At 44.4% G+C, this 19,497-nt stretch overlaps 1 protein-coding gene and 1 pseudogene across 2 annotated transcripts in view; both read right to left on the bottom strand.

The window, feature by feature from the left end:
• The window catches only part of ZZEF1 (zinc finger ZZ-type and EF-hand domain containing 1), a 115,527-nt gene that overhangs the window by 91,334 nt on the left and 4,696 nt on the right, over positions 1 to 19,497 (bottom strand). For both annotated transcript variants that reach the window (XM_075561167.1, XM_075561168.1), the window contains exons 2-4: positions 7,314 to 7,458; positions 4,080 to 4,274; positions 523 to 694 (exon numbers count right to left, since the gene is read on the bottom strand). In XM_075561167.1, coding sequence (XP_075417282.1) covers positions 523 to 694; positions 4,080 to 4,274; positions 7,314 to 7,458 — 512 coding nt within the window. The remainder of the gene's footprint in view (positions 1 to 522; positions 695 to 4,079; positions 4,275 to 7,313; positions 7,459 to 19,497) is intronic.
• Positions 1,320 to 2,866, bottom strand: LOC142460213 (importin subunit alpha-1 pseudogene; annotated as a pseudogene).

Here is a 19,497-nt window from a genome sequence, read left to right as displayed (position 1 = left end):
CAATAAAATGACTTAAAAAAAACTCCCCCCACAAAAAAGATCATTAATGAAAAACCAAGGACACACCTAGGGGCCCTAATAAGCACACTGTGAAACCTAACGGAAAACATGTACACAGCAGATGACAGAACAGAGCACTGTGGTGCCTGGTTGACTGCTAACCAAAAGGACAGCAGTGCGAACCCTCCCAGCAGCTACACAGGGAACAGAACCAGGGACAAACTGCTGTAACGATGACAGCTGAGAAAATCGGGGTCATGCTGATTCAAACATCGACAGAAACAAACATTCTTTCCCCTGGAAAATACCACATGGTGGGTGTAGGAACCAGGTTGACAAGACTCCTTCTTCACGACACATGCAACAGATAGCCATTTACCAAAAGGAAAAGCCAAACACCCCAGTTAGTTTAACAGACTGCGTTCCAAAACCAAAATAAGAAGGATAACACACTGACAAGGTGTGAAAGAAAACAGGTAATTTTTAAACCTTTCACTCAAGATCTGGCACTTTACCACCTACCGAATCCAGTGTGAGCGAGCACTGCCATCTGACTGCCAGTAGGATGACGTTTCTCCGCTTGTCATCTGGTGAATGTCTGCAGGGTTGGAGGACGTCTCTATGATTGCGTAACATTTTGCTACGGACTTGAGTTTATCCATCTCTGGGCTTCTGGTTAAATCTCCAGGGCTTTCTGCAGTGAGAAGCAGAGTTTGTCATGGATTAGCTCTTTCACAATAGGAAAAGGGGTTCATTGAAAATCTCTAGCTGAAAAATATTTACACTTAGACCCTTAGAAAAATAAGTTTCTTAAAAATGTCCTTTCAGAGAGGCCTATGTAATATAGAAACTGGCCAACAATTGCTCGATTATCATATTAATGTATAGGATTTAAGTCACTGGTTATTTGCAAAGCCATGCCATTTTTACCTTTTCTACCGGATCACTACTCTTACTGATTGCCATAGTTCACATACGTTATGTAACACACACTGACAACACCCACACTCACTGCTATCAAGTTGACTCTGACTCGCAGCAACCCTAGAGGACAGAGTAGGAATGCCCTGTGGGCTTCGGAGGCTATAAATCTTTTTTTTTTTTTTTAAGTAAAAGAGTGGAATTTCATCTTTATTTATAGGACACTGCAAGATAAGAAATTCCACACAGAACAAGAAAACCAGTTATAGGAGACAGGCTTCATACATATGTACAGTTTGCAACTGTTCAAGTATAGTTTTGTTGTAAAAAGAACCACGTTAATAAATCACATTTATAGAGTTCTTAGAAGAGAAAGAATTAAGACAAAGCTATACCAATCACAGTATATAACAAACCACCTTAGGACCCAGTTGTACAATCTTAAAAGTTACAGGTCCCAGGGGAAGGCGTCCTTCAGAGGAGGTTTCTGGTACAACATTCTCATCTCCCTCTGCTACCGAGAAATACTGCTCAGTAAGTTCAAGGAAGCCTTGTATGCAGACTCATTTTCCTGATTTTGTAGAGCTTCAATCTTGCCACATTCTTCAATCATTACACTAAGTTTCTCAGTTTCACAAATGTTCGCAGCAGCTTGAAACATATTTGAAACGGCCCCAGAATAAGCTGCAGTTGAAGCCTCATCAGTGGGTCTATTATGCCACAGTGGCCGAGGCAGACAGTCTGCTCAGCTGTTCTGTTGCTGGAAAGTTGGTCTCAGCCCAGACGGCTTCATTTCGAGCCCCAAAGTCCGTCTGAGTGAGACCGTTGATGGGGAATGGGCCAAATCCACGATTCCCGACTCGCTGTATCTGCGCCTGAGGACCTGCTGCGATGTTTGACATTATCCACGGAGATTCCGTCTGAATATTCACTTTGGCGTTGGTTAGCAGGCTGGGAAACACAGCAAGTACTCCTGCATTGATTACAACCTAAACCTGTTCATCTGTTCCAATGACAGTATTTCCTACGGCTCTTACTGCAGGGGCCACAATAAGCAATTGAGTTGTTCTAAGAAGCTTCATAAGTTGTGGCATAACTCCTATTTTCACAACCATTTCAATCCATTCATTCAGACCATCCGTGAGACAGGAAATGGTCCAGCAGGTATTGGTCAACACTTCCGGGTAATCATGATGCAGGAAACAAACTAAAACAAGGAGGATTTGCTCAACACCATCTAACAGGGGCGCAGGATTCATGTTTCAACAGAGGTTTGAAGGTGGCTAGGTAAGATTCCCCAAGCAACCATATGCTGAAAAAGACATACTAGGAACTGTAAGGAGAGCCAACAGAGGGTCAACTGCACCATAGTTGATAACCAAGTCTCGGAAAAATGAGCCATCGCCAGCATTGTTGCCCAGAGCCCACTGATGTGAGCATGCAGGGATGCCAACAGAGAAATGAATGCTGGGATTGCAGCTCCTTTGACCATACCATTGGTCTGTGTTGGGGCCCCAGAAAAAATGTAAGTGAGCACCCAAGCAGACTCAAACTGAATGGGAGTACAGTCAGTTCTGCCCAAAAAGGACACAAATTTCAGAATCATGCTGTCTGTGAAGGAGGTGTTTTTCCCTGGACAGCCGTTTCTTAGCAGCTTGAGTTGCCTGAAGCTGGCTGTCCCAATTGTTGCCTTCAAGCCTTTGACAATGTCACCAACAGGTCAGTTGACAGTGCCCTGGTTGTTTGGGTTTCCTGCAGTGGAGATGTAGCGTCATCAGGAAAGGCTGACATTTCTCCCTTTCAGCATCTGTTCATCCTGCTTAGCTCTCCTCAGAACCACATTAACCTCTAGGAGGCACTGCCTCATTTCCAAGCTGTCCTTCCCCTTGTTCTTGAATCTGTGAAGCCGGGCAGCTGGTGAATTAGCGTTCTCGTTGGTGGACATGGTTGAAAGACAAAGAGAGAAAGCTGCAGAGTGGATTTGACTTCACTGAAGGCAGGGATGGCTCACTGGCTACAGGCTAGATACCCTTTCAAAGCGCCAAATACAGCTCTGACTGAGGTGGATTTATAGCCTCTCAGTCTGTAAATCTTTGAAAGAGCAGAGAGCCTCATCTTACTCTCATACAGTAGCTGGTGGGCTTGAACTGTCAACTTCATGGTTTCGCAGTCCAATGTCTAACCCACTGCACCACCAGAGTTACTAACATAGTTCACATTGTTTATTGTTTTTCAGACATTGATCTATATATTTCCTATGTATTTCATTCATTTTATAAGAAAACTAAGGCACAGAGAATTCCCAATGTCAGAGTAAGTAAAAAAATTAACCAGTCATAACATGTTTCAAAATATTTTTGTTCTCTAGAAGATCACTTCATTTTTTGACTTTGTTACAATTTTGGCTGCTCAAAACTTTATAGTTTTGGGGTCTCCCATTTTGCTTAGAAAGGCATTCTTATTAGAACTTTTGCAGAGTAGGATTACCTTCTACTATACAATTTCTTAGGAGTCCTAGTGGCACAGTGATTATTCATTGGGCTGCTAACCAGAAGGTCAGCAGTTCAAAACCATCAGCCGTTCCAAGGGAAAAAGACGGAACTTTCTACTTTAGTAAAGAGTTAAAGGTTTGGAAACTCACAAGAGCAGTTCTACCCTGTCCTATAAGACTACTACAAGTTGGCTTCGACTCGATGGCAGTGAATTAGGTGTTTTAGTTTAAAGAGAGAGACAAGATACAATATAGAATGCGGCAACTTCAAATGGTGAGATGGGCTATTTAGACTAAGAAACCTGCAAAAGTGATATTGATGAGGAGGTGAAGAATGGTGGTGGATGCCTTAGATGGAGTGATCAGGAAAGACTTCCCGTATGTCACAACCGGGCAGAGACAAGGATAAGAAGGAAACCAGTGGCTTTAAAGAGAGAGAGAGAGAGAGAGAGAGAGAGAGAGAGAGAGAGAGAGAGAGAGAGAGAGAGAAAGAGAGGTGTGTGGTAGTGATAGTGGAAGGAATCATGGGTCTATTAAGCTACAAATGATCACGATTACATTTTCAGAAATAATGGACTGATTCATCCTATTCATAATTACTATCTTTAGAAAAAATGAGTATTTTGGGGGGTGAGGAGGTAGGGAACCAACCAAGCCCAACACATACCCTTTTCTTTTTGAACGAGTTGGTCCAGAGACTCCCGCAGGACAGAAGACCTCATGGTGCACATGTTGTTGCAGTGGTCCAGCATCGGGTAGGGGATCATGGTACTAGAGACGCGATTGCGGTGCAAGAAGCGCAGGATCATTGCAGCGTGAACGTCCAGGCCCTCCTTGGTATCTGAAAATATGTCGATGAAGCCTAAGGAGACAAATTCCATTTTAGGGACCACACACAAGTTTCCACATCCTCTGCCTGGGAGGTTCTGTCTGAAGCGGCTGAATTAAAAGCAGCCATTGACGATCTTTGTTGGGACTTTCAGCTTTAATCATTAAAAAAGCAGAAGCAAGTGTTTGACATGTGAGCAGGCTGCAGTCTCGATTCAAAAATGTGTATTTAAGTGAATAGAATTTTAAAAGACATAAGACAATGATTATTTATTTTGAACAGATCTTTAAAAATTGTCAAGTACTAATTGATGTATGGATTGTTCTAAGAGCTTTACGAGCCTCCAAGTAAAAAGACTTATTTTTAAAAAAATTTGACAAGCACTTGATACTGAATAGAAGTCGTTAATGACTTGCACAGAGAAGATAGGGTGGAAATCCAGCTATTGTATTAGAGACTAAAAGTGCAGCTGCTTTTATACTAAGCAACGTAAGGCATGACGACGACAATCTAGCCACTGTCGGTCGTTCTCACAATTTCCGATGGCATCTTCCAGCTTCTAAGAGCCAATCACACACATCATCTCACCTGGTCTGAACAACAAGGTGGGGGGGGATAGGCACCGAAGGTGATGGTTTCTGTTTTATAACTAAGGGAAATGAGACTCAGACAGGGTCAGGCGTCCTCTTTATCCGCCTTCTAAATGTTCCTTCCTCAGTGGGAAGCCTCTAGCATCTGCCTGACGGCCCATCTCTCCGGCCACTTCCCAGGCTCTGGCCTGAACATCTGCTACTCCTACACCTGCCCAGGAATCATACTGGTGCGCTCCACGCAGCAGTAATCCCAACTATCTCGCACTAACATGAAACAAACCATGTCGAGCTCTGCTTAAAATTCCTAGTAACCTGCATCCCTCAAATTGAGGTATTCATCAACGCACAGAGTACTAGGGAGAACACACCTTACAGATTTCCCTGGAGCTCAGATATATTTGGAGATTTGAACGCTGTTTTTGTTTTTAACTAAATCTTTATCATGAAATATAACACACATAATACAAAGCACACTATAGTATAATTGGACAGCTCCATGAATTTCCACAAACTGAACACACCTAGATCAAGACTCCCAAAGCCCCAAGAGGAAGCCGATTTTCATAATAAACAAATACATCACAGAGCAGGATGAAACTGTTAATCTGTAAGAAAAACACAAGGCTAAGAAGAAAGTTTTCACTTGCAATGGCCCATTCTGGCTATCCCTCCAACAGACACTGGTTTGATTAAAAAAACTCAATCATTGGTGCCATCCGTCCCTTCCCCCTCCTTTCACGGTCCTCCGTTAGCAGATCCCCCAAGGCAACGCCAGGCCTTTTACTTATGACCCGGCTGATGCGGCAAGGACCTGCCCAGAACCCAGACTGACTCCTGTCATGGGAAAATGCTTTCCATGTTGAAACAGGCAATGGCTTAGGCAAAGGTGTTGTGTCTCTTTGAAACACCTAAGTACTAATGCACTGAGGTACAAAAGGAACACGAGTTAGTGTCCGGAAAAGAATGGCTGGATCGTTTGGAGAGACAGCTGAGCTTGTCACAATGTGGCAGGGCTGGAAGATGGGGCTGTCGGATCCCACCACAGAAGCGACCTCAGCTTACAGAGATTAGACAATTCTCTCAGGTGGCATCGAAGGACTGCTTTGAGAAGGCTGGCTGAGAAAGGCCTAAGACATGAGCCAGCTATGTGCGTGCCCTCGGATCTGGACCCTTAATCTTCTTGAACCTAATCGCCCTACTCCCATCAGCGCCAAGAGAAGGAGAAGTTCTTAGGTCCAATACAGTGCCATTAATAGACAATGTGCAGCATTTTGTCTTGTCCCTCCACCCCTGCTCCCCGAGGTTTGAACCCAATTGTTTTCTTGTTGGAGAAAAAAAGGTTCAGCTCCATTATGTTTCTGCCACTGATAAGTCAGAGTCCCCCAAAGAAATCAGACAAAAAGATACTCACTGCCACCAAGTCGATTCCAACTCACAGCACTCCTACTGGACAAGGCAGTACTACCCCTGTACATGTCTGAAACTTTACACAGTTGAAAGCCTCATTTTTCACTCTAGGAGCAGATGATGGTTTTGAACTCCTTACCTTGCAGTTAGCAGCCCAGAGTGTAACCCATTAGGCCACCAGGCAGTTTTTTCATGTGCACACAATAATACAGTATATCCCGAGTTCCTGTCACACTTCCAGGCAATGCCTACTTGCCCTTGAATGTTATGCAATTTTGCCCTCACTTTGAAATGATTAAACCAACTCCTACTCATGAAAGATTCATCACCACAGTCACTGTCACCTGCTACACAAATTCAATGCCATCGAGTGGCTTCCAACTCATAGGTGCCCTATATAGGGCAGAAGAGAACTGCTCCATGGGTTTCTGACGCTATAAACCTTTACGGGAGCAGACAGCCTCATCTTCCCCCTCCCATTGGCTGCTGAGTTAGAATTGCTGGTTGTGCAGTCAGCAGACCAATAAGGAACCCAGTACCACCAACACGTGCAGCGTTTAAGTCACTCAGAAGGCTCTTGCTCTGCAGTGAGACTAAGTAAGACCCCTATGTACCTAGTCCAATGGACCTACCATTCGATTTGAAGACACACTAAGAAAGGATCTGTGTTGACCCAGGGGCTGCCTACAGAAGCAGAGCCTCATTTTAAGCTATTTTAATTCTTACTTAAATCTCAAAAAGAAGCTTTCTTTAAAACAAAAACAGTACTTACTGAGTGCTTTCCCATAGACCACAAAATGCACTGTGGGGGCAGAACGGATGCTAAGATTCCTTTCCTCATGAAGCTTACAGCACAGGAGTGAAGATAAACACTTAAAAGGCACATTAAAAATGGTAGACTTGCTCAGCTCTCAATGTGGTTACTCTGAATACTCATTCAGATCATGTGCCTAATGAATACTGCTCGAGTAGAACAGTTTATTTCCTGGTGGTCACAGCTTACAACCTAATCACAACCTATAGCAGAGCGGCCTTCTAAGAGAGCATTCTTCAGCCTTTAGGCAAGTGTTACCTGGAACAAGAGAGCAGGCCTGCAGCTGTCTGATGATGTGGCTCAGCTCCCCCTGAAGATTAGCTCCACTGGAATTCTTGAGGGCCTCCAACATGTTCTCAGCTTCAACTGTGCCATCACCCTCAGCATCAAACTGCGCAAAGGCCTACGAGATAGAGATGCAAGATCATCAGGTCTTGTACGAAAAAGGATCAAGCTTGTTCCAAATCTTGAATTCTCAAGATTAGGAGCAAATTATACACACACAAACATGCATTTGTGTATGAGAAAGTACAATAAGGCTTTTATATATAAAAGTGTGTGTGTACACAGTCACGTACTGCTTAATGTCCACATACATTGAAATGTGTGTGATGTGATTTGGACATTGTTACATGTTACATTTGAGGGGGCTTCAAAACACTGGTGCGAAAATTCCATTAGCTTGTCATTTCGTTTTTCCACAAATTTTTTGAAGGCCCTTCACACTGTACCATTATATGTCTGGCAGTGAGATTGCTTTGACTACAAGAGTCATAACACATGTTGTTTGTGGTAAACCGCTTCACTGGCTACCTCCAGTTACATCCATCTCTCTCTTATAACCTTAGGGGACAGACTCAGATATATACGTGGTCAGATGCTGCCCGAATGGACACTATGCGGCACATGATGGTATATATGTACGTTTGTATACATATTTATCTTAGGCTGAGGGAGAAGGGCCCCCACATATCACACACAAAGAATAAGTGAATTCAGGAGAATAACTCAATATGCTTTGCAGGATGCACACATATAGTTTGTAAGTGCACACAATTTTATTATATTCTCTCCTCCAAAAAAGTGGCCCCCCTCAAAAAACTAATTCCAGCAGAATTCAGTCACTGCAAGGTTTTTAAGCTAGGTGTTAAGTGCAATCTAAAGCAAGCACTAGGAAATAAATGCATTTGGCTCGGAGAAGCCCCACAAGGTTTGGCTGGGCTTTTCTTTTCATCTCTCTTCAGACACTTGGTTTATGGACTTCACTGCCCGTTCCTGGTTATGACTAACCCTTTCCCCAAACTTGTTCCTTGTCTATGCTGGGCGACCTGGGCAGCAGAGAAAAGCAAGGGATTTGGATTGAATGACTTCTGTCACTGACTGTGACCTTCCTTCTACATGTTTCGTTACCTCTGTAAGCATCTTGATCTGAAAGAGGGAGCAAATCTTAGTCGGCTAACAGGTGACATTTTAGCAGAGCCAAACGGACTGAAAGAACATCCGCCATGCGAAGTGCTTCCCTTCTCCTTCTGGCTCGAGTCTCCTTGACAACAGAGGTCAATACTGTTTATTGCTACATACACAACTCTGATCTAGGAGTGCATGTGTGACAGACCTGCAGCTCAACAGATAGGGTAGGGAGATTACTCACGAGTGTGTGTGTGTGTGTGTGTGTGTGTGTGTGTGTGTGTGTGTAAGTTTGACAGAGGCTATTTCTGCATGTCTGTTTGCCTATGCTACAAATAGATCCATGAAGATAGTGGTGCTCACAGGGGGCACAGTGATGCAAACTCTTTACACCAAAGACCTGGATGGAGGGAGAACAGAGCTGGGAGCTCACGAAGCACGACACAGTCCCAAAGGCAGTGCTCTGCCTCCTACTTTGTTGAGTAGTGACTGGGATTTCAGCCATGAGCAGCCATCTAAGGTATAACTATCGGTCTCTTCCAGTTCAGAGGAAAGAATAGCAGAGAAAATAGAAGATAAATGGAAACAATGAGTCCAATGAATTAATGGACCATGCAAACATCAGATTCTAAGATCCTGAGGCTTTGAAAAGGATCATACTAGAAGGTCCTGGAAAAAGTAGAGGAAAAATATGAATCTAAACACAAAATCATGAAAAAGACCTGGCTTACTGGTCAGATAGACTGATGGAACCCCTGAAACCATGGCCCTTAACCACCCTTCCCTGTGGAAACGAGCTCCATTTCAGCCCAGCAGTAGCTAGGTCTACAAAGGGACAAGAAAACTAGCGAGGGCCACACTCTTCAGCATAACCAACCATTTGAGACCCAAAGGGAGCATTTACTGAAGGACAGAGTTCAGAAGGGTAAAGAGAGGAGGAAGTGGGATAAGTGATGTTACATGTGCAGATTACAATTAATGACATGGCAAAATGCATATAAATTGTGGCAAAGAACACTAATTTGCTCTAAAAAGCATCATCTAATTCACAAAACATTAATGAATTACTTTAGTAAAGTATACAATTCATTGATTTTAGTATATTCAGAGTTGTGTAACCATCATGACTAATTTAAAAAAATGCAACCAGTAAGAGCCAGACACTATTACTAATTGCCTCTCCCCAAAACCCTCAGAAAACATTTTTAAGGTTCTTGAAAATTAGTAACATAATCCTACAGGAAAACCTCAAAGAAGAGTTAGAAGACAAGTTGATTAAACTGCCCAGAAAGTACAAAAAACAGATAAAACGGTGGGAACAGGAGGAAAGAGGAGCAGCAGGAGACCTGTCTTGTAGGCCCAACAGCCAGATTACAGGAATTCCAACCAGCAGAAACACACACAAATGGGAGCTCACAAATATTACCATTGTTGGGATAATCCCCGCAAACGGAAGGCTGAAAGGGTTGAACACCCTGCAGGATCGAAAGCACATCATAATGAAATTCCAAACACTCAGGGAACAGAGAAGTTCCCCTTCCAGAGAGAAGGAAGTGTTTTCATGTAAAAGCTCACTAGAATCAGAATGGGATCAATCCCAGGATCCCACATTTATTTGGCCTATTGCTGCTTTTGCAGGGAAAAAAAGTGCCCGCCTGGCAACAAAACCCATTTGCACTCTAGCCCCCACTCCATGATGACATACAGGCATCTGCTTTTGCAGTCCCCCACCCCCCCTATCCCCAAACACTCTGGGAAACAGCGAACTGGACTGTAACAGATGCACTGAAAGCAGAAGGCAGTGGAATCAGTGTCTTCAACATTCCGAGGGCACGCCTGTATCTTAGAAGTCTGAATCACCCCAAACAGCATCAGCTGTGCGAGTGCAAGATCAAGACAGTTTCACACATTCAGGGTTCTAAAACACAAACACCCCACCCAACCCCCCTTAATGTCCTCCTTTCAGAAAGCTCCTGGAGGAGATGGCCCACCAGAATGAAGGAAAGAAGCTTGGTCTTAAGCAAAAGCAAAACTGAATCCCAGGATGATGGCAATTCCCAGACGACACCCGTGTAGCCCTGCTGAATAACAAACATGTCCAGGGTAAAGCAGGTCGGAGGTTTGGGGAAATAGGTCTCTGCAGGGATGAAATAGGCAAACTGCTCACGTGTTTGAACATGGTGAATGTTTGTGTTTGAGGAGATAACTGGGAAGAACGCGAGGCCGACGTTAATGATAAGGCATAGAAAATGACGCAAAACAAAAAACAACTGAAGTCACCTTCCGTAGTGGAAATTAAATGGAAAAAGTCTAGAACGGAACCACCACAGAGTAGTAATATAAGTGTGCTATTGGTGAAGACGACAAGAATCAGCTAAAACGCTGAGAAGTGTCTCGTCTTGGGAAGCGGCTTCTCACTGGGGTAGGAAAGCCGAGAACCACAGCTTTTGTGGTATAAGTTTCACAGATTCTATTACTATGTACATGTCTAACTGATAACAAATACATAAGTCTTTATAAGTAGGATTTCAAGTATGAAGGGAGCTAGATGAGTGATTTGACTTTTTTATGCTTTTCTCCCCTGTAAATGAAATTTTATACACATTGAACAGCCAGCTATACGGAGACATTTCTAGGGCAACTGGATAAATGCAAACATGGGCATTACAGAAATATTTTTGACAGAGAAAGGTCAAGATCATTAACTGAAAAAAAAGTGGGTTACACAAGAATATTAGTGAATGATCTCATATCAATGTAAAAAATGCATCTCCCACTTGGATACAAAATACATAAACTACTAGGGGGCTTCAAAAAAGCATCTTTTAATCCACTTTCCACAAAATTTTTGAAGCCCCCTCATTAACTTTTTAGAGTCAGAAAAATGTTGAAAGAATATGAAAATGAAAAAATATGAAAATGTCAATAATTGAAGCATGCTTTATATTTTATTTTTGCTTATCTGTATCTATCTTGTGAGCAACACATACTTTATTTAAGAAATTTAAAGTGCAACCTTAAATATGAAGTGTGGAGATGTGGGTACGGGGGAGACGGCACAGATGCAGCCCTCTCAGCCTGCCCAGGCCCCCACTGAGGCCACCACACAGTGCCAGGTGATAGGAGAGTCTCCCTTTCACACAACTCAGGGCTGGGTTGTAACCCAGTCCACTGGGAGTCGCATGAGTTGGAAAGCTATGAATTACTAACCTAAGCACTGAACAAATCCCAGACACTGCAAAACCATTTTATATATGGAATACCATTTAAAGGATCCATGGTAGTGCAGTGGCTAAAGCACCCGATTGCTAACCCTGTCGGTTAGTGGTTCAAACTCACCAGCCACTCTGAGGAAGAAAGATGAAAGTCGGCTTCTGTAAAGAAACCCTATGGGACAGTTCTGCTCTGTCCTATAGGATCATCATGAGTTGGAAATGACGCATAGCAAAGGGTTTGCTTACTCCCGTCATTGATTTCTTCTCACAGTCACTGGCTGTTAGGTGCTACGGAGTCAGTGCTGATTCATAGCGACCCTATGCACAACAGAAGGAAACAGTGCCTGGTCCTGCGCCTCCTCAGTTGGTGTGATGTTTGAGCTCACAGTTGCAGCCACTGTGTCAATCCATCTTTCAATGGTCTTCCTCTTTTTGCTGCCCCTCTATTTTACCAAGCATGTTGTTTTCCTCCAGGACCTGTCTCTCCTCATAACATGTTCAAAGTATTTGAGACCAAGTCTTGCCATCTTTGCCCCGAAGGAGCAGCAGTCTGGCAGTACTTCTTCCAAGACAGATTTGGAAACCCATGATGCTTTCAATAGTCTTCACCAGCACCATAGTTCACCATAGTTCAAGTGCATTCTTCTTCAGTCTTGGTTCCTCGGTGTCAGCTTCCTCGGTGGGTGAAATACGATGGCTTGGGTCAGGCACCCCTTAGTGCTCAGAGTCAGACCCTTGTTTTCCAACACTAAGAGGTCTTGTGCAGCAGATTTACCCAATGCAATGTATCCTTTCATCTCTTGACCAATGATTGTGAATCCAAGCAAGACGAAATCGTCGACAACTGCACTCTTTTCTTCATTTATCATGTTATTGACTGGTCCAATGGTGAGGACGTGGGTCTTCTTGACATGGAGTTGTAGTACATACAGAAGGCTGCAAACCTTGATCTCCATCAGAGAGTGCTTCCACAGTAACAGTGCTACTCTCACCGCTCCACTTCATAGCTGCACAAAGAGAAGAGCTCAGGTGGCCCGTGTCCGAGCCCATGGCTGGTACTCGCATTCAGGCCTCCAGAGCTACTTTTTTTGAGAGTCCTGGGTTTCTTCAACTGAAGACCAGCAGCTTCAACCCACTCTGAGTACCATTAGCTATCAAAGCTGCCCGTAGAGTCTTTGTGCTTGTTAACTCAACGTTGAAGGAGACTTGTTCACTCTTGATCTGAAGGCAGCACTCAAGTCCTACAAACACCAGAATGCTCTGCCCTTCAAGTTCTACCTGCGCTCAAGTACTATAGGGTTCACAATTCCCCACACAATTTCTACTGCTCACTGCTAATAAAAATTCTAGATACTCAAGGCTATGAAAACTGAAGTTTTTTGCTACTTACAACAAGCTCTGTTGACGTGTCAATAGTCAGTGGACATATAATAAAAAATGTTTCAGGCAAACAAAAAATAAAGTGTGTGTGTGGGGTGTGGTGGGGTGGTGTCTAGGGGCAATGAGAAGAGCTGGGCTAACAGTTTCACTGAATAAAGATGTAATTATATGTATGTGTATGCATGAGAACAATAAGGAAGAAAACAAATGCACGGATTCACAAACCTGAATTGCTGCCCCTGGACTATGACTCTACTTTAATCCCCAGCTTGTTCCCTGAGGGTCGTGCTGAGCTCCATGTGGCCAGCGTTCACTCAGCAACATTGGATGCGCACCCATCAGTCACCTGGCCTGTGCCTGGTTCTGGGGGGTGCAAAGACAACTAGAGCAGAGTCCCTGCTCTCTCAACCCCATGAAGGCCAGGAGGACACATATATCTGTCATAATTAAAGCCTGGCGCTTTAATTATAACAACAGGAGGCACAACATAAACAACTATAATGGCTAATATTTATGGAGCATTTACACTGCCGCCATGCAGAGTTCTAGAGCACATCACATGATTAACTCATATTTTTGTCGACAATCTTAATGATCCAAACTCAAAGCCATGAACTCGATCCTGACTCATAGTCACCCTACAGACCAGAGGAGAACTGCTCCTTTGGGTTTCGAAGACTTTTAAATCTTTACGGAAGCAGAAAATCCTCATCTTTCTCCTGTGGAGCAACTGGTGCGTTCAAACCATTGACCATGAGGTTAGGGGCTCAATGCACTGCCCACCAAGCCACTGGGGCTTTGTAATCGTATGGTAGGTACTAACAATATTCCTACTTTACAGATAGGGACAGAGAAGTTCAGTCATTTTTTTGTTGGTACTGGGGCATGCAAGAGCTTGGCAGTGAATCCTGGTCTGACTGGCTCAGGGTCCTACACTTTCAGTAGCTAAGCTGTGAGCCCAGAGGCACAGTGGAACTAGTGATCTACTCCCTGGGGCAAGAAGAGGCGGCCAAGGAAGTGGCCTAGAGAAAACAACCCTTGACCTGCGTTTTAATGGATGACTAAGTATCTACAAGCTCATGATGAGAGGAGGCCGTCCAGGTAGAGGACAGAAGGTGAGCATAGATCCCAGGGCAAAGCAGATTCTGCAAACTGTATGGTGTGGCTACAAAGGAGGCAGGGCTAGGAGATGAACAGATAGATAACAAACACACAAACTAACCACACACACACACACACACACACACACACACACACACAAACTCGCTATCACTGAGTTGATTCTGACTTATAACAACTCTTATAGGACAAAATAGAACTGCTAGAGGTTTCTGAGGCAGTAAATCTTTATGGGAGGAGGTAGTCATCTTTCACCTGTACAGTGGCAGGTGGGTTTAAACCACAGATCTTGCTGTTAGTGGCCCAATGCTTAGCCCTTTGTTGCCACCAAACAGATGAGTAGGAGTTAAATAAAGAGCCTGGCAGCCTAGGCTAAGGAGCTAGATCTTCCCCAAATATCACCATCAGTCCCCTGGAGGATATTGAGGTTGGAGGGGCTTCGTGGCCCAGATCTGCACATGCTTTCATGTTGGAAGGGGCCTAGAAGTCTCTTGAAACATGGCCTTTGTGCTGCCAGAGCTCCTTCCCCAGGGTCTCTGCCAGGAGGCACCCATCCTATCGATGTTTGCACGCATCAGTGAGGGGAAGAGCATGGCCTCTGCCCACTTGGAGGTAATGGCTCTCTTCCCTCCAGTGACTGGAGTCTGGCTTCCCGACCTCTCCATCTGCAGGGTCACTGAGAGTCTATCTGACGATTACTGAACACTGTGATTAGCTCCTCTGAGTTTTCCCCAAGCCCCACATCCATTCCTTCAGTCACTTTCCACCTGTTTGATTTCAGTCTCATCCTCGTCGTGCCTGTCCCCTCCAGGGGCTCCCCAGTCTGCCAACACACCTCAGAGCAATGCTTCTCAAGCTTTACTGCCTGATCACCAGGAGACATATTTTACAGCATGACCCAGGACAGAAAATGCAAAACACAAAAGGGCCAGGAAAGCATGCAATACCTTCTCTCACATAAACGTGCCATGAAAGAATTACCAAAGGGCCAGGAAAAGAATGTGCAATTTTCTTTCATCAGATATGATGTTCTCTGATACTATGTTCCTTTCTAATCTACTTGACTTTTTAATATGTGGGTTGGTTGCTAAAACCAATAAGCAATATGCAGGTTAAGACTCACCAAATGGATTTCCAACCCGCTATATGGGGTTGCTGTGAGTCAGAATCGCTCAAGGCCAGTGAGCTTAAAGGGGCGGCTCGACACACTCTGCCTCAGAATATGGGGCCAAAATTCAGGCTCAAGGACTAAAGCAGCAGTTCTCAGCCTGTGGGTTGCAACCCCTTTTGGAGTCAAATGACCCTTTCACAGGGGTCACCCAATTCATAACAGTAGCAAAATTACAGTTATGAAGTAGCAACAAAAATGATTTTACAGTTGGGGAGGGTCACCACACATGGAGGAACTATATTAATGGGTCGTGGCATTAGGAAGGTTGGGAACCACTGGTCTAAAGGAACAGCATAAAGTGCCAGTCTCCTTTGGTCTCTATACTCAGAGCCACACCTCCCATGTCCATGACACCAATACCATCTCCGTGCAAGTAGCCCTCTAACCTGCTTGTACTCATCAGCTCCTCTTCCTCTTCCCCTTCCCACTGTGGGCTTGCACAGCCACACGGTAACGTTGTAGGCAGCACCAAAGTGCAGGGACACCGCATGGGAGATCAAGAGTGTCCAAGGTAGGAGGAGGGAAGAGACCAGGAGTGGACTAGTGTGGAGTGCCACATTCACCCTTGCTCGCTGTGGGACCTGGATGAATCTCTACCTCCCTAAGCCCGCACAGTCTTTCCTTCTGGGCCTAGCAGGTTAGGATGAGACAAAGATTCCAGGTACAAGACGATGTCTAGCAAACTGCACAGAACTGTTGACAGTCTAGTTGGAAAGCGGTCACGATCCACTTTGCAGACACCAAGCAGAAGAGCAGGTTGCTGACAGTAGATTTCCACCCTGGCTTTGCCCTCAAGGCCCCCAACTCCCATGTTACCTCTCGAGCCACACTGCATTAAGGAAGGAGACTAGGGCGCATCTATCAGCATTCCCAAACCATCAAGACCAGAACGGTGGCTTCAGGCCAGCAAAATGAGATGTGCCCGCTTTCACAGAAACCCTCACACCAGCTCAACCATCAGTCAAATGTCTTGGATCTGATTCCAGTTCTCCCACTTAAATGTCTAGGCCTGTCACCTACCCAGTTAAGATCTCCATTCACTGATCTCTAAGACTCGATGCCTAAATGATGCATTTCAAGGGCTATCATATAGAGCAGAGCTAAAAAGAGGGGACAATAGGACTCCCAGTAGCAACCCTTACTGATACTTTTGTGCATGCCGGGCACTATTCTGGGTATTTTAATGAACTAACTCATCGAGCCCACGCACGAGCTACACAAGGTAGAGACTACAACTACCCTCACTTTATACATAGGACAACTGAGACAGTGGTCAAGCCAGTTGCTCGACGTCACACTTCTTGACAATAGCAAAGCTAAGATCTGTTCTGAAGGAGATTGGCTCCAGAGTCCTTCTTCTCAAGTGTGTCTGAAGAACAACAGTATACAGAACGGGGAGGCTGATGCTGTTGTTGGTAGACTAACTACACCTCTGCCCAGGGCATTACAAAAGAGATCCCTTTTCTGTGGAGAAGAAGAAGGGTGAACTCATCAATTCTATGATTACCAGTCCCAGACAACTCACAACTCTAAGTATCAAAGGAATGTCATTCCCAAAATTCATCATGTTCTCTCTCACCTCAACATATGTGCACATCCCATGCAATAGTATTTCTCAACAGAAACACTCTATTCCTCCATTGCCTTGCCAATCCTTCTACCCTTTCCAGCCCGGGTGCTTTTGCAAGGTGCAAACCCTTTGCCAAGCTCCACACCACCCTGTGCTTGTTCTCTGTGGTTCTTGGACGTCGACAGGGCCTAGGATAGAGCAAAGAGCTGACAGATGCAGAAAGGGAGCAAAGGACAAAAGGCACACCTCCACGGGGACAGTAAATGGACTCGTTTGGCTGAAGAGCACTGGGAAGTAAACCTGGAAAGGTATAAGAACCTAAATGTTAGACTAGCAATGGGGTTTGATTCTGAAGGCCGGGGTAGGGGGCGGGTGGAGGCGGGAAGGAGACACCTAAGTTTTCTGGAAAATTCTTTAAAAATTCCTATTCAAAAATAAATAAATGAATAAATAAATAAATAAAATTCCTATTCAAGAAAACTCAAAAAAGAACTACGGATTTTCCTCTATAGCTGACCCGGATCATGAATTTCTCCAAAGAAGCCGATTCATCATCTTCCCCAACAAAACACCTCCTATTCACCTTGGATCTTTCTGGTGGACCCCGGCAGGACTATCAAAGATAGATGGCAGATGGCTGGAGTGGGGGTGGGTACAGCACTGCATCAGGACAAAGCATAGGGATAAACAAAAATGGTTCTTCCCTCAAAGGCTGTAACCCAACAAAGCTCACAGCACAGGCACCATGATTAATCTAGCAAATTAAAAAATAAGACCTATTCATACTCTCAAAGCGTAGCACACTGAGAGCACAGCTATCTAATCTCTAATCTGATGTCAAATAAGAATTTAATTTTAAACCCCTACCTCTCCTTCCTATGAGCCAATTAAATATTGCTCCCGGTAAGGAGACCAGAGTCCTTCTCCCTGGACCTCACCCATATGACAGGTGTGGCTGTATTATAACATGATAACGTTTCAGACTTTGGTCCATGACACAATCCCAAGACCGACTTTAGGATGCCACTCAAGCAAGTGAGGTCAAGGAATGTGAAGACAAAACAGGCAGGGAGACGTGGATGGCAATGCAAATTAGAAGACCAAGGAATGAGCTTACAGCACAGGGGCACTCTCAGTCTTCTGAAAACACACAATGAGCCTCACTGAGAACTCACTCTGCCAGGTACGCTCGTATAAAAATGAGTTAAAGGAAACGCACGCTCGTTACCACCACAACAAAGACATCTGATTCTCCCACCAAAGCCCTAGAAGTACTGCAATACATTTTCAGAGTCTTAGCTATCGAGTTAACTAAGGCATGGACATCTATACTTACTCAAGTCTGAAGACAGACTTATTTTCATAGCAAATCAAATGCATACCTATTAGAAGTTACTTACAGATAGGACAGCTACTGTGAGGTGACCATATTCAGGTTTTCAAACCTGGGCTAAGCCGTCACTTGGAGCCAAAATAGCCCTCTTCAATCGACCAGTGAGGGTCACCAAACTTCAGTACTAACCCAACTCCTCCCCTCCAAGTCGAATAAGGAAATATTACATAAATCTAGCTGCCGTCAAGTCAATTCGGACTCCTGGTTGCCCCACAGGTGTCAGGGGAGACTTGTGCTCCCTACAGGCTTCAGGGGCTGATGTTTCAGTTGACTGGCATGCCTTTCTTCTGAGGCACCTCTTGCCACATTAGCACCAACCTTTCAGGTAGCAGCCAAGTGCTTAACTGCTGGTGTCACCCAGGAGCTCCTAATAAATGGGCTTTAAAAAAATAATGCAGACTGCTTCTTCTCCTTCTTGGACTGCCATGCTAGGCCTCACTTCACAACAAGAGAAAAACTAAGGGGTTATTGGCGCATTCTTGAAAGGAAAGAACAATGTTGACAGAAAATCAGTTCCCTAATGGAAAGAAAGTGAGGGGACCTGGCAGGAAAGACCCACACCTGAGTCACCTTAGTGTCTAATCCTACTGAAGGTGCCTTACTGCTAATTTCCGAGCCCTCGGCTTCCATGTTGGGCTCATGGCCCTTGTCCTACCACCTGCTCCAAATGGTGGGTGGTCACAGCAGACATCATGTGCTCTATTAGACACGTTGTGAAGACAGTGGTGGGATCATTACATGATGTGAAAGAAAGCTTCCCAGAACATCTTTTATGAGCTCTTGTGTATGGATCTTTAATACCCTGGGACATAGATCTAGATTCTCCCCAGGATTCTGATAAAAAGTATCTTAAAATACCAATCCTTACTGCTGAACTTAGGACTCCCTAACGTTTACTTCTGCCAGAGATGTATATGACTACCACCCCTTCGTGTTTCTTAAGAGGAAGGCATAGCCATTCACATGAGCTTCTCCCTCTGTATCTTCCTGTAACAGTGACTGGAGAGCCCCAGGATTCAACAATGCTGAATATACAGAGCTAGGTACCACCTCTGATTGACTTAAATGCTCACCATCTTTTCATACTTGAATCCTGAAACAAAAAACAAACTCAACAGAGTAAGGAGGAATAAGACAGCTATTTTCTCAAACCCAGAGGTGCCAATCTGTTTATTAAGCACTCTAAG

The sequence above is a fragment of the Tenrec ecaudatus genome, chromosome 10, assembly GCF_050624435.1.
Source record: "Tenrec ecaudatus isolate mTenEca1 chromosome 10, mTenEca1.hap1, whole genome shotgun sequence".
In the NCBI taxonomy this organism is placed as follows: Eukaryota; Metazoa; Chordata; class Mammalia; order Afrosoricida; family Tenrecidae; genus Tenrec; species Tenrec ecaudatus.
This window is presented reverse-complemented; position numbering and strand designations above follow the sequence as displayed.